Genomic DNA, 14,291 nt, shown 5'->3' on the forward strand with positions numbered 1-14,291 from the left:
TTTTTTTTTTTTTTTTGAGACGGAGTCTCGCTGTGCTCCCAGGCTGGAGTGCAGTGGCGTGATCTCGGCTCACTGCAAGCTCCGCCTCCCGGGTTCACGCCATTCTCCTGCCTCAGCCTCCGAGTAGCTGGGACTACAGGCGCCTGCCACCACGCCCGGCTAGTTTTTTGTATTTTTAGTAGAGACGGGGTTTCACCATGTTAGCCAGGATGGTCTCGATCTCCTGACCTTGTGATCCACCCGCCTCGGCCTCCCAAAGTGCTGGGATTACAGGCTTGAGCCACCGCGCCCGGCCTCAATATCTTATCAGCAGTTTCCGATAGCCATTTTTAGGTTTTGGGTTTTTGGTTTTTTGGGGGGGTTTTAAAAAAGATGTTAGCTCATGTCTTTTATTAGCTCATACACAATTACTTGTCTTCTGGTTTGTTGAAGCAGTAATCAGACAACATTTGCCACAATAATGTCTGTCAAAGTAGCTTGCCATAAACACTCCAGCACCATCTGAATGGCACTCTCGACAAAGGTGACTAATTTTGCCATTCTCATCCACCTTGTAGTATTTCAGGACCGCCAGCTTCACCTGCTTTCTCTTGTGTTTATTATTCTTGGGAGTGGTGTAAGACTTCTTCCTTTTCTTAGCACCACCACAAAGTCTCAACCCAAGATAAAGGGTAGACTCCTTTTGAATGTTGTAGTCAGACAGAGTACGTCCATCTCCAGTTGCTGGCCAGCAAGGATCCGTCTTTGCTGATTAGGAGGAATTCCTAGATTTTGGCCTTTACCTTTTCTATTGTGTCTGAGGGTTCAACCTTGAGGGTGGTGGTCTTCCCCGGAAGGGATTTTACGAAATCTGCGTTTTGGTGGCAGCTCCACCACAGATGGCAGATGGGAAAAAAACAAACAAAAAAGGAAGAAGCAGTTTCAGATTTTTAACTGTTGTTAGGCAGAGTTAACAAACAAATAATTAACAGAGGAAAGATTCTCATTCTTGGGGACTTTGCAGCCACTTGCTAGGCTCTTAATAAATGTTCGGAGCATGAACAAGGATTAGGGAGGTAAAATTATGGACACCTTTTGTTCAGCATTTTCTTCCTGTATGTTATGATATAGTATGGAGTGGATCTGGGTTCGGATATTTTTGCTACCACTTATCTTAGTCTTTGTTAACTCACAAATTTTAATGCTTAATCAAGAGAAAATGTGTTATACCAAAAAGTAGTTGAAGGATATGAGAATTACGTATATTGCACATGCTAGATAAACTTATGAATCCTAATTCAAGAGATTACTTGCTCACTCATATAGATGTTGCTCAGAATAACCTGAAGGTAGATATGCAGTAAAATATGCAATTTAAATATTAAATTGTTAATATAAATGTAGAATGGGGCTTCAGGTAGAGAAAACAAGTGAGTAAAACTTAGAATTTTAAATATAGCTTTGACTTTACCTCAGTTTTCCTTATATTTCTGGGACCAGGATTGTAGAGAACATCATATGTAATTTCCAGCTTTTAAATATCCACTTGAGTTTTAGTTTCTTCCTACATTCTTGTGCTTCTAATGTTCAGACTATCCTATATGTCTACTAATTATAATATATAACATGTTTATATTACATACTTGCCACATCATAATACTTGTTCTCTATTTTTAAAATCTTATATTTTTCCCAGTCTAACTACTTTGTTATTATCCCTCAATATCTTGTCTGTGCTTTATTAAATTTTTTTTCCACCCCATAACTCAGCAATCCCTTTCCCGGTCATATACCCAAAGGAAATGAAATCACCACTTTGTAAAGATATCTGCACCCTCATGTCCATTGCAGCATTATTTACAGTAGCCAGGGTATGGAAACAACAAGTGTTTGTTGATAGATGAGTGAATAAATAAACTGTGGTACACAGATAAAATGGAATATTATTCAGTCCTAAAGAAGAATGAGAACTTGCCATTTTCCACAACATAGATGAGCCTGGAGGACATTATGCTAAGTAAAATAAGCCAGACACGGAAAGAAAAATAGTGCATGATCTCACTTATATCTGGAATTAAAAAAATCAAATATAACAGAAATAGATGACAGAACAATGGCTACAGGGAGGAGGGACACAGAGGAAATGGGGAGATGTAGGTTAGAGGATACAGAACAGATATGTAAGATGAGCAAGTTGCCTCTTTTTCGGGCTGGAACCGTGGAAGGTGTAGAAGACAAGAAGGTTCCTGCTGTGCCAGAAACCCTTAAGAAAAAGCAAAGGAATTTCGCAGAGCTGAAGATCAAGTGCCTGAGAAAGACGTTTGACCAAAAGATGCTTCAAAAGGCAAGGAGGAAGCTTATCTATGAAAAAGCAAAGCAGTGTCTCAAGGAATATAGGCAGATACACAGAACTGAAATTCGAATGGCAGGGATGGCAAGAAAAGCTGGCAACTTCTGTGTACCTGCAAAACCCAAATTGGCATTTGTCTTCAGGATCAGAGGTGTCAGTGGTGTGAGCCCAAAGGTCCAAAAGGTGTTACAGCTTCTTCGCCTTCATCAAATCTTCATTGGAACCTTTGTGAAGCTCAACAGGCTTCAGTTAACATGCTGAGGATTGTAGAACCATATACTGCTTGGGGATACCCAAATCTGAAGTCAGTAATCTACAAGTGTGGTTATGGCAAAATCAATAAGAAGCGAATTGTTTTAACAGATAACACTTTGATTGCTCGATCTCTTGGTAAATACACCATCATCTACATGGAAGATCTGATTCATGAGATCTATACTGTTGGAAAACACTCCAGAGAAGCAAATAACTTCCTGTGGGCCTTCAAATTATCTTATCCATGAGGTGGAATGGAGAAAAAGACCATCCATTTTTTATTTTATTTTATTCTATTTTATTTTATTTTATTTTTGAGACAGAGTCTTGCTGTGTCATCTAGGCTGGAGTGCAGTGGCGTGATCTCAGCTCACTGCAACCTCCGCCTCCCATGTTCAGTTGATTCTCCTGCCTCAGCCTCTGGAGTAACTGGGATTACAGGCGTGTGCCACCACACCTGGCTAATTTTTTTTTTTGTATTTTTGTTAGAGACAGGGTTTCACCATGTTGGCCATGCTGGTCTCGAACTCCTCACCTCAAGTAATCTGCCTGCCTCAGCCTCCCAAAATTCTGGGATTACAGGTGTGAGCCACTGCACCTAGCTGAGAGACCACCGATTTTGTAGAAGGGAGAGATGCTGGCAGCAGGGAGGACCAGATCAACAGGCTTATTAGAAGAATGAACTAAGATGTCTACCATGATTATTTTTCTAAGTTGGTTGGTTAATAAACAGTACCTGCTCTCAAATTAAAAAAAAAAAAAAAGATGAACAAGTCAAGATCTAATGTGTAACATGAGGACTCCAGATTGTACTGTATATAAGGGATTCATGTTAAATGAGATTTTAGCTGTTCTTGCCACACACAGAGAAAATAGATATGTGAGATGATGGATATGTTAATTTGCTTCATTATAGTAACCTTTTTACTATCTATCTATATCACATAACAGCATATGTGTATCTTAAATATATACAACAAAATTAATTTTAAAAATTTTACCCTATAAAAAACAATATTAATTTACATGTAAATACTGTTATTTTAGGATCTTGGAGTGAAAATATACTGGAGTATTTTCTGAGAAATAGCCAGATTACAGCAGAAGATGGCGCTGAGATCACCTGGTATCATGCAGCTAACCACAAGGCACAAATGAATGAGGCACTGAAAAGTAAGTTAGTACAGTTACTTGTAATTTACTTTGGATAATAGATTAATTCAACTCCTTTTTTGATATCTAGGTATATTTTCAGATACTAGAGACAGGTGATCCAAGTGTAAGTTCCAGGCTGACATGAGTATTTTATTTATTTTTATTTATTATTTAATTATTATTTATTCATTTTTAGAGATATAGTCTCTCTCTGTTGCCCAGGCCGGAATACAAAGGTGTAATCACAGCTCATTGCAGGCTCACACTCCTGGGCTCAGGCAATCTGTGAGCCACCACACCAGGCTGAACATTTTTATAAAGTGTTTCATTTTGTTTACAAAATGGACAAATTGCATAATGGAAGAATTTTCTTATTTTCCAGAAGCAATTTGCCTGTTATGTGTGATTCAAAACTCTCATATATTATTATATTTTCTTATATATCTAGTGATTTGAGTAAAGCTTTTAAGATCAGGACCATGTATCTTACATATTTTTATGTCTTTCGTCATGTATTAATGAGAAACCCACTCAATATTTGTTCAGTGGATGGATGAAGCCATTGTATACCAATTTATAATTAATAAATAATTGGGCAATATTTATGCCTAAGCTAGAAATCAAGCCTTTGGTTTACTGATTCAACCTGTAATCATTGTATGTATATCCCTTCATTGTACAGATGAACATTATAGCAGTGTTTCTCAGCCTTTTCCTACAAAGTGCTCTTGTTGGCTGCAGCCGGGAAGGAGAATGAAAGCATATCACCACAGGGCTGGGGCAGAGCTTGCAGTATGTGGTCCAACAGGAAATTACCTTGAAGTTCCATATTTTATTGTAAAAATGTATGCATTTTTACATCCTAATCCATTATATATCTGAGCTTCTTTTATTGTCAAAACACTGTTTTAAGTTGTATTTTTCTCCTCAAAAGGAAGAACTTCGTCTTGTTTCATATTGAATCCTTAATGCCTAAAACAGTGCATAGCATATAATAACTACACAATGATTATTTAGTAAATGAATTTTGGCAAAATTGATGCCTCAGGAAATGGTTGATTAATGATTGCCAGGAACTGTAAGGAGTCAATGCTAATGAGTACAGAGTTTCTTTTTTGGATGATGAAATTTTTCTAGAATTAGAGAGTGGTGATAGTTGCATAACCTTCTGAATACACTAAATAAAAACCACTAAAGGGTTCACTTTAAAAGGGTGAATTTTATAGTATGTAAATTATGTCTCAGTTTTTAAAAATGAAAAAATGATAGGAAGAAATAAAACCATTATTCACAGACAATATGATTGTATATATAGGAAACAAGATTCTATAGATAAATGATCATAATAAATAGGTGAACTTAGAAAATCTCAGGATGTGATCAGGGGCTGCTGGCTCATGCCTGTAATCCCAGCACTTTGGGAAGCCAAGGTGGGTGGATCATTTGACCCCAGGAGTTCAAGATCAACCTAGGCAACATAGTGAGACCCTGTCTTTACAAAAAATAGAAAAATTAGCCAGGCATGGTGGCATATACCTGTAGTCACAGCTACTCAAGAAGCTGAGGCAGGAGGATCGATTGAGCCCGTGAGGTAGAGGCTGCAGTGAGCTGTGATCGCGCCATTGCACTCGGCCTAGGTGACAGAGTGAGACCTTGTCTCAAAAAAAAAAAAAATCTCAGGATTCAAGGTCAAAATAGAAAATAAATTCTGTTTAACAACTGAAAATCCAGAAATACAACTTAAAAAAATTATACAATTTGTATAATAATAGTATATACAATTTATATAATAATAGTATATACAAAGCCCTTTTGCCGTCATAGCCTGGGGATGGTGAAAAGTTACTTCGGTCTGCTGAACAGGAGTTGATGAAGCAAGGCAAAGTCTGGCCATGGTCACAAGCTGGAGCTCCTGTGGGTGAGGCAACATATGCCTTGATATACAGACTTCCTCCTCTGGCTGTCCCTGTTATATGAGACTATTAGAGCCATGCAGTCTCCCATGCAGAAGTGTGCCCTCACTTTTAAAAGTGAGCTATGGATGGGAGAGTAGGGAGAGGGGCTGGGCGGTTTCTATATCTTCTGTGTCTCCATGCCAGGTCTCCCTCTCGTTAGGACTCTTAATATTAGTCTATCCAACTGCTTATTGGTGTTTCCACTTAGAGATCTCTCATGCGTCTCAAATTTGCATTATTTGAATTGAGATTCTTGACTATATTTACTAACCTGCACTTCCTATGATCTTTCCTGTCTCCAGAAATGGCACCACAATCTACTTAAATGTTTCAACCAGAAATCTAGGAGTCATTTATTCTCTCCTTTCTCTTTTTTTTTTGAGATGGAGTCTTGCTCTGTCGCCCAGGCTGGAGTGCAGTGGCCCCATCTCAGCTGACTGCGAGCTCCGCCTCCCGGGTTTACGCCATTCTCCTGCCTCAGCCTCCCGAGTAGCTGGGACTACAGGCGCCCGCCACCATGCCCTGCTAATTTTTTTATTGTATTTTTTAGTAGAGACGGGGTTTCACCGTGTTAGCCAAGATGGTCTCGATCTCCTGACCTCGTAATCCGCCGGTCTCGGCCTCCCAAAGTGCTGGCATTACAGGCTTGAGCCACCGCGCCTGGCCTTCGCTCCTTTCTTTATTGTTGTATCTGATATAGCATCCAGTCATTATGATTCTATTCCAAAATACATTTTGAATTAGTCCACATCTCTCCATCTTTCTTATCATTATCCTAGAAGCCACCAGGATTTCTTGCTCATACTGCTGTAGTTTCCCATCTTTCATGTAGGAGACCTTAGGAACATACTTTACATGGGCCCAGAGACTCCTCAACTTGCCCATTGACCAATTTTTTTTTTCTGTCTATTGGAAATAATGGAATTAGCAAACTATTACTTTTTTTTTTTTTTTTTTTTGAGTCTCAATCTGTCGCCAGGCTGGAGTGCAGTGGCGCGCTCTAGGCTCACTGCAACCTCCGCCTCCTGGGTTCCAGCCATCGTCCTGCCTCAGCCTCCGAGTAGCTGGGACTACAGGCGTGTGCCACCATGCCCAGCTAATTTTTGTATTTTTAGTAGAGATGGGGTTTCACCATGTTGGCCAGGATGGTCTCCATCTCCGGATCTCGTGATCTGCCCGCCTTGGCCTCCCAAAGTGCTGGGATTAGACTATTACTCTTAAATGAAAAATTCCAAGCTTTCATGCCCCTTCATAACCACATTGATAAAGGAAACCTACAACCCCTTTCCCCAGCTTCATCCTGGGAAAATAATAAAAGACTAGATCATCTATTTTTCTGCAAATTCACTTGCCCTATTGTCCTTGCAGAGGTTTGGCCATAGGGTAAAAGAACAACTTCTCTGTATCTACCCTCCCCCTGGCGAGATAAGCCACACAAACATCAGGACTCAGTACCATTCACGTGATTGAAGAATTCCACCTTTGGCAGAGGGCTGGAAGCTGTTTGGATAGTACCTGGACATTGCTTAGAATTGCATTTGATAGAGAATAAAAGGAGTATAAAACTCTTTGATTGGTCTTGGTGTTTTGGTGTTTATTTTTTTTGTTTGTTTGTTTAATTTTTGTAGAGTCTGGTCTCAAACTCCTGGCTTCAAGCAATCCTCCTGCCTTAGCCTCCCAAAGTGCTGGGATTACAGGTGTGAGCATCACACCCAGCCATTTTGTTATTTTATGCTTTGCCTCACTGTAATTAAAAGAGCCTAAATATGGTGTAGCTTAGAGAAGAGAGACATAGCAAACATCTATTGAGTTCTTACTGCATCACCAGTCCCCTTTTCTTTCTTCCTATAAGAACTTTTTTTTTTTTTGAGACATCTCGCACTGTCGCCTGGGCTGGCTGGAGGGCAATGGTGCAATCTCAGCTTACTGCAACCTCTGCCTCCCAGATTCACACAATTCTTCTGCTTCAGCCTCCTAAGTAGCTGGGATTACAGGCTCACACCACTACACCCAGCTAATTTTTTGTATTTTTAGTAGAGACGAGGTTTCACTGTGTTGGCCAGGCTGGTCTCGAACTCCTGACCTCGTGATCCTCCTGCCTCAGCCTCCCAAGGTGCTGGGATTACAGGCGTGAGCCACCACATCCAGCCAAGAACTTTACTTTTATTAAGGTATCCATTTCTGCTCCATACAAGCATATGGAAACTGATTTCATTTGTAGCTCCAGGGGTGGATTACCATAAGTTAATCAGCACTTGAAGTTTTCCTGATGATTCATATTGTCCCCATGGTGGGCAAGTGATCAAACTGGGCACAATTAGACTCAAGTAAAGTAATTATATCTATAATTACCAAAGAAGTTTTATATCTTAAAATTGAAATATGTGAACATGAAAATATGTAGCCCCAGTGGTTATTGGTAGCTGTCTTAAAATCATGAGATGAAATTGCCTTACGACGAAGACAACACCAATGACAGTGAAGAAAAGAGACATGAAGATCACGATAACGTCACTGAGCTGCTGATTGTACCACACTTAAAGCTCACCTGACCCCTGGACTTTTAGTTATTTGAGATGATAAATCTGCTAGCTTGAATCTGAATTTCTCTTTATTTGCAGCCAGAAGCATCCAATAGATTTATGAGTCCATCCTAATGGGATAGATTATGTTCCCTGCTTCCACACTTGTCCCTGTCCAGTTTATTTTCCACCCAGCATCCAAAGTGGTATATTTAAACATAAATCAAGCCTCTTTATTGGTCCAAATGGTGTTCTGTTTAAAATCTTTAATATAATTGCTAGATGGAAACGTGTTTGGTTCTATTGCTCTGATTTCCAAGAGGAGAGGTTTTTTTCCCTAAAGGCTTTGACCTCTTGCCTCACTGTTTATTTCTGTCACAGAGGTGGAGAGATTGTTTTGGTTTGTAGTTCTTGGCGGGGTGGAGCTAATCTATCAAATGCCCTAGGCCAAGCGAGGTGGCTCACGCCTGTAATCCCAGCACTTTGGGAGGCCCAGACCAGCCTGGCCAACATGGTGAAACCCCAACTCTACTAAAAATACAAAAATTAGCTGGGCATGGTGGTGCACGCCTATAGTCCCAGCTACTTGGGAGGCTGAGGCGGAGAATCGCTTGAACCCAGGAAGCGGAGGTTGCAGTGAGCCAAGATCACACCACTGCACTCCAGCCTGGGTGACAGGGTGAGACTCCGTCTCAAAAAAAAAAAAAAAAAAAGTGCTGGACAAGGGAGTGAGCTCTTCTCTTCCACAGGGAAATAGCCATCTGGATATTTGTATTTGTTACAACTTTGCTTCGAAGGGGCTATTCCAAGATTTGGACTAGAGGGTGACTGTGGCAGTTAGCAGGTAGCAGGTGCAGGCTCATTTAGCTCTCAACTAAGCTGTGTCCCCTGACCTAGCTTTAGAGGTAATACAAGTATACTTTGATCCCCATCTACTTAACTTGGCTATTTTATTTCTCAAGATCCATTTGGAGACCAGGTGTTGTGGCTCCTGCCTGTAATCCCAGCACTTTGGCTCAAACCAGGAGTTTGAGACCAGCCTGGGCAACATGGAGAAACCCTGTCTCTACTAAAAATACAAAAATTAGCTGGACATGGTGGTGCATGCCTGTAATCCCAGCTACTCGGGAGACTGAGGCAGGAGAATCATTTGAACCTGGGAGACAGAGGCTGCAGTGAGCTGAGACTGTGCCACTGCACTCCAGCCTGGCAACAGAGCGAGACTCTGTGTGGAAAAAAATAAAAAATTTAAAAAGTTCATTTGGAGAAAGGGGTGCTATTTATTGGCACCTTCAAACCACCTCAATAACCTGAAGGCCCTGCATAGACTGGCCTGTGTCTCCAAGTCCACCTTCACGGTGTTTTCACATTCCTAGAAATTCCCACACTGGCCTCACAGCAGTGCCTCATGTGGCTACGCTCCCTCCTCCTTGGGCTGTCATACACATTCTTTCCTGGAAAGCTCTTTTCCCCACACTCTGCCTTGCTAACCCCTTAAGCTGATTCTTTGGTATCGACTGAATTGTCACTTCCTCAAAAAGACTTTTCCTGACTCCAGAATCAAAATTCAGGAAGCACCTTCCTATGTGGCCTTTTGTGACTGGCTTCTTTCAATTAGTATGTTTTCAAAGTTCGGCTATTTTCTAGTGTGTATCAGTTCTTTATTCATTTTTATGGCTGAATCATTTTTTTGTGTGTGGATATACCACATTTTGTTTATCCATTCATCAACTGATAGACATTGGTTGTTTCACTTTTTTGCTACTATGATTACTGCTGCTATAAACATTTCACATACAGGTGTTTTTGTGGACATGTGTGTTCAGTTGTCTTGCTTATATGTCAAGGAGTAGAATTGCTGGATCATATGGTAACTATATGTTTAGCTTTTTAAAGAACTGCCAAACTCCTCCAAAGTGCCTGCTTCTTTTTACATTCCTCCCAGCAGTGTGGATAAGGGTTCTAGTTTCTCCACATCTTTGCCAACACTTGTTATTGTACATTTTAAAAACATTATAGCCAGCTCTGTGTATGTGAGTTGGTGTCTCATTGTGGTGTAGATTTACATCCCCTAAAGACTAATGCTGGTGAGCATCTCTTTGTGTGCTTTTTGGAAATTGGCTCATATTTGCAGCTGAGTAGCTTTCTTAGCCTGTTCCCTGCCTGTAGAAATTTGGGAGCCCACAGACCTCTTTTCATTTTAAACTGTCTCTGTCCTTTTGTGTCCAAGTAGATATATCTTCCTTAAAAATATAGTGGACGTTTAATATATTAAATTTAATCAGAAGCCACACCCCCAAGTCTCTTTGAGGTAGACCTCTCTCTACTTTGGTATGCAAGTTAAGGTACTGAGGGCAACACCCTTAAGATTCCAGAAGATTCCATATCTAGCTATGTGGCTACATGAGGCACCTTCTTTCTGAGGGCTTAATAAAGGGTCGTATGGTTGTACCCTTGGCTTGATATTGACACTGAGGCCATATTTTACTGGTGGTGCTATGGTTTGAATGTTTGTTCCATCCAAAACTCATGTTGAAATTTTTTGGTTTTTTTAGAGATAAGGTCTCACTCTGTCACCCAGGCCATAGTGCAGTGACACAATCACAGCTCACTACAGCCTTGACCTCTTAGACTTAAGCGATTCTCCCTCCTCAGCCTTCCACGTAGCTGGGACTACAGGCCTGTGCCACCAGCATGCCTGGCTAATTTTTTTTTTTTTTTTTTTTTTTTTTTTTAGTAGAGATGAGGTCTCACTATGTTACCTAGGCTGATCTTGAACTGGCTAATTTTTTTTTTTTTTTTTTTCAGTAGAGATGAGGTCTCACTATGTTGCCCAGGCTGGTCTTGAACTCCTATGCTCAAGTGATCCTCCTGCCTCTGCCTCCCAAAGTGCTGGGATTACAGGAGTGAGCCACCACTCTGGCTTCATGTTGAAATTTAATTGCCAGTGTAACACTCCTGGGAGGTGATTAGGCCATGAGGGGTTCACCTTCATGGGTGGGTTTAATGCCATAATAAAAGGACTTTGGAAAGTGGGTCTTCTCTCCCTCTGCCTTCCACCAGGTAAAAATGCAGTGAGAAGGCCTCTTTAAGTATCAGCACTTTGATATTGGATTTCCCAGTCTCCAGAATGGTGAGCCAATAAATGTCTGTTTATTATAAATTACCCAGTCTGTTATTCTGTCATCACAGTATAACACAGACTAAGACAGGCAACACCCTAGATTTAACTTTTGGCCCAAGACTGTCTCTTACTTTGAGAATCTCTTGCCAGCTGGAGAGGACAGGAATAAGAAACAGTTTTATTTTTGAATTCAGGAAGTCCTGAGTTGGAAATATTTTGTCTATATGCTGCTGAAAATCTGAAACATTAATTATGTAGCTTAGCTCTTTCTTCTCATTGTTTATCGTGAGTGGTTAAAAGAAGCCAGTTGCCACTTTTCACCATTTCCCCTTGAAATCTCATCAGCCAAATACACAGATTTATTGGGTATCCTCTCCGTCTTCCACCAGTTGCTGCAGTGACAGTGTTGCCAGAAGTTTTACCACTATGGAAAACAATAAAACGAGCTTATTGTTCTCAAGCTTCCAATAAGAATTTCTGCACTGCTCTTCCAACTTCCATGAACAGTTCCCTCCTTGCCTTTCTTAGCCTCCACCAGGTCACAAAGCCAGTGCCACATGTTTCAGGTTTTTGATATGGCAACACTCCACTTCCAGGTACCTATTGCTTTTTATCTATTGCTGTGTAATAGAATACCCAAAAATGAGTGACTTAAAATAGCAGTAGTGTGTTTTTTCCTCATGATTTTGTGGGTCAGCTGTGTGGTTCTTCTGTTGCATGTAGTACGGGCTGAGGACGTTCATATAGCTGCACTCATCTGGGAGCTCAGCTGGGCCTGGAAATTCTAAAATGACCTCACTCATACGTCAGTGGCCTTAATGCTCTGTCAGATAGGAAGTCTTAGTTCTCCTCCATGTGGCTTCTGTCTCTCTATGTGGTCTATCAGTCTTCAGTAATCTTGCCTAAATGTCTTCACATGGTGGCTGGATTTCAAGAGTAAGAAAGCTGAAGGTGCCAGCTGTTTTAAAGGCTAGGCCTAGAACTGACAGTTTTATTTCCACTACTTTCTGTTGATCAAAGCAGGTCACAAGTGGTGCCAATCACAATCCCAAAAGACACAATCCCAAATGCCATATCCCAAGTGTTGAAATACTGAAAGATCAAAATCCATAGTCTAAAATCCCTAATGTCTAATTGAATGCCCAAACCATAACGATATATTTAAAATTAGGTGCAATCAAGGCTTCTAAGAGTGAATTTCAAGTTGTTACCAGTAGAGTTTGTCTTTTTCATTCAGCCTGATGCCTTTGACAGAGAACTCAGATGAGTGGATTGGCCATGTGAGATGGCAGTGACAAAAACTTCAGCTTAAAATGCCTTATGGATCTGCATTGGCATTCATTCCAGCTGATGAAATTCCGGGAGTTTTTAGTAAATTAAAGCTGCATTAGCATGAAGAAGCCAGAGAAATTACTGACTGGTTTGAAAATAATGACATGCATGGTCAGATAAGAAGACACGCCATGAGGTTGCTGTTTGACCATCAGTATTGTTTCTACCAAATTTGTGTTATGCATGTAAGTGCATGTGAAATGGATTTCCACGTACCCAAAACAGCATAGAAACATGGCACAGAAGATGGGAAAATTTAATAGGGAATACTCATGCAGGTACATATCAAATCATAGAAGAAGTTCAGAAAAAACAGTGCCACATAGAAAATGAATCTGAATGTATTCTCCAAGGAGACTCATGCCCTAGAAGAAAAAATGTGGCTGGTTGTGGTGGCTCTCACCTGTAATCCTAGCACTTTGAGAGGCCAAGGTGAGAGAATCATTTGAGTCCAGGAGTTTGAGACCAGCCTGAGCAACACAGTGAGACCTCGTCTCTACTAAAAATTTTAAAAAATTATCAGGGTGTGGTGGTGCATGCCTGTAGTCCTGGCTACTCAGGAGGCTGAGGCAGGAGGATCCCTGGAGTCCAGGAGTTTGAGGTTGCAACAGAGCGAGACTGTGTCTCAAAAAAAAAAAAAAAAAAGAAGAAGAAGAAAAAAGAAAGAAAAGAAAGAAGAAAGCAACTATTCATTGCAGTGCAAGTTGGCCACCTCTTATGGAGTACACTTGTGCGATTACCTATCATCTATCCCACTTTTTTTATGTGTCGAAGTTTCTTTTTCGTTTTTGTCCACTAGTAGTTATCTTTTTTTAAAAATTTTTTTGAAATAGGAGTCTTGCTCTGTTGGCCAGGCTGGAGTGCAGTGGCGTGATCTCAGCTCACTGCAACCTCCACCTCCTGGGTTCAAGTGATTCTTCTGCCTCAGCCTCCCGAGTAGCTGGGATTACAGGTGCACACCATCACGCCTGGCTAAATTTTGAGTTTTTAGTAGATACGGGATTTCTCCATGTTGGCCAGGTTGGTCTCGAACTCTTGACCTCAGGTGATCTGCGTGCCTTGGCCTCCCAAACTGCTAGGATTACAGGCGTGAGCCACTATGCTTGGCTATTTCCACTACTTTAAATTGTCAACATTATTTTTTATAATTCACTATGCTACATATTTCATCGTTGCGTTGTTTTTGGTATTGGAGGTATAGATTGTATAAAGACTTTTAGAGTGTTCTAATTTGTTTTATGCATTTTTTTTTTCAAATTCGACTCCACAGAGGTGCGTTTTCACAACATTGACTTTGTAGGTAACCATTGTGCTTATTGATAAAAATGTTGAAACTTTCACAATAAATGAAGAGATATCCATTTGTACATCTGCATTTGTGAAAGATAAAATTTCTCAAGATCACAGTTCTTTGGGTGACTACATGTGTGATGGCAACCCATCACAGTTTTTGACTGATGTTGTCAAGAGACTTAGGTTATTCATCAAGTTATTTCAGATGACTGCAGTTATTTAAGCTATTTCATTATGACTACAGTTCTTTTGCTCATAACTGTTATATCTCTGCAACTGATTAATATACCTGGATATTTATGCTTACAAAAATGTGTGTTATTTTT

At 40.5% G+C, this 14,291-nt stretch overlaps 1 protein-coding gene and 1 pseudogene across 1 annotated transcript in view; one reads left to right on the top strand and one right to left on the bottom strand.

The window, feature by feature from the left end:
• FAM151B (family with sequence similarity 151 member B) overlaps positions 1-14,291 on the top strand; it is a 48,904-nt gene that overhangs the window by 9,826 nt on the left and 24,787 nt on the right. Inside the window, exon 2 of the mRNA XM_025388558.1 lies at positions 3,632-3,757. Coding sequence (XP_025244343.1) covers positions 3,632-3,757 — 126 coding nt within the window. The remainder of the gene's footprint in view (positions 1-3,631; positions 3,758-14,291) is intronic.
• Positions 408-1,252, bottom strand: LOC112626138 (annotated as a pseudogene).

The sequence above is a fragment of the Theropithecus gelada genome, chromosome 6, assembly GCF_003255815.1.
Source record: "Theropithecus gelada isolate Dixy chromosome 6, Tgel_1.0, whole genome shotgun sequence".
Taxonomy (NCBI): domain Eukaryota; kingdom Metazoa; phylum Chordata; class Mammalia; order Primates; family Cercopithecidae; genus Theropithecus; species Theropithecus gelada.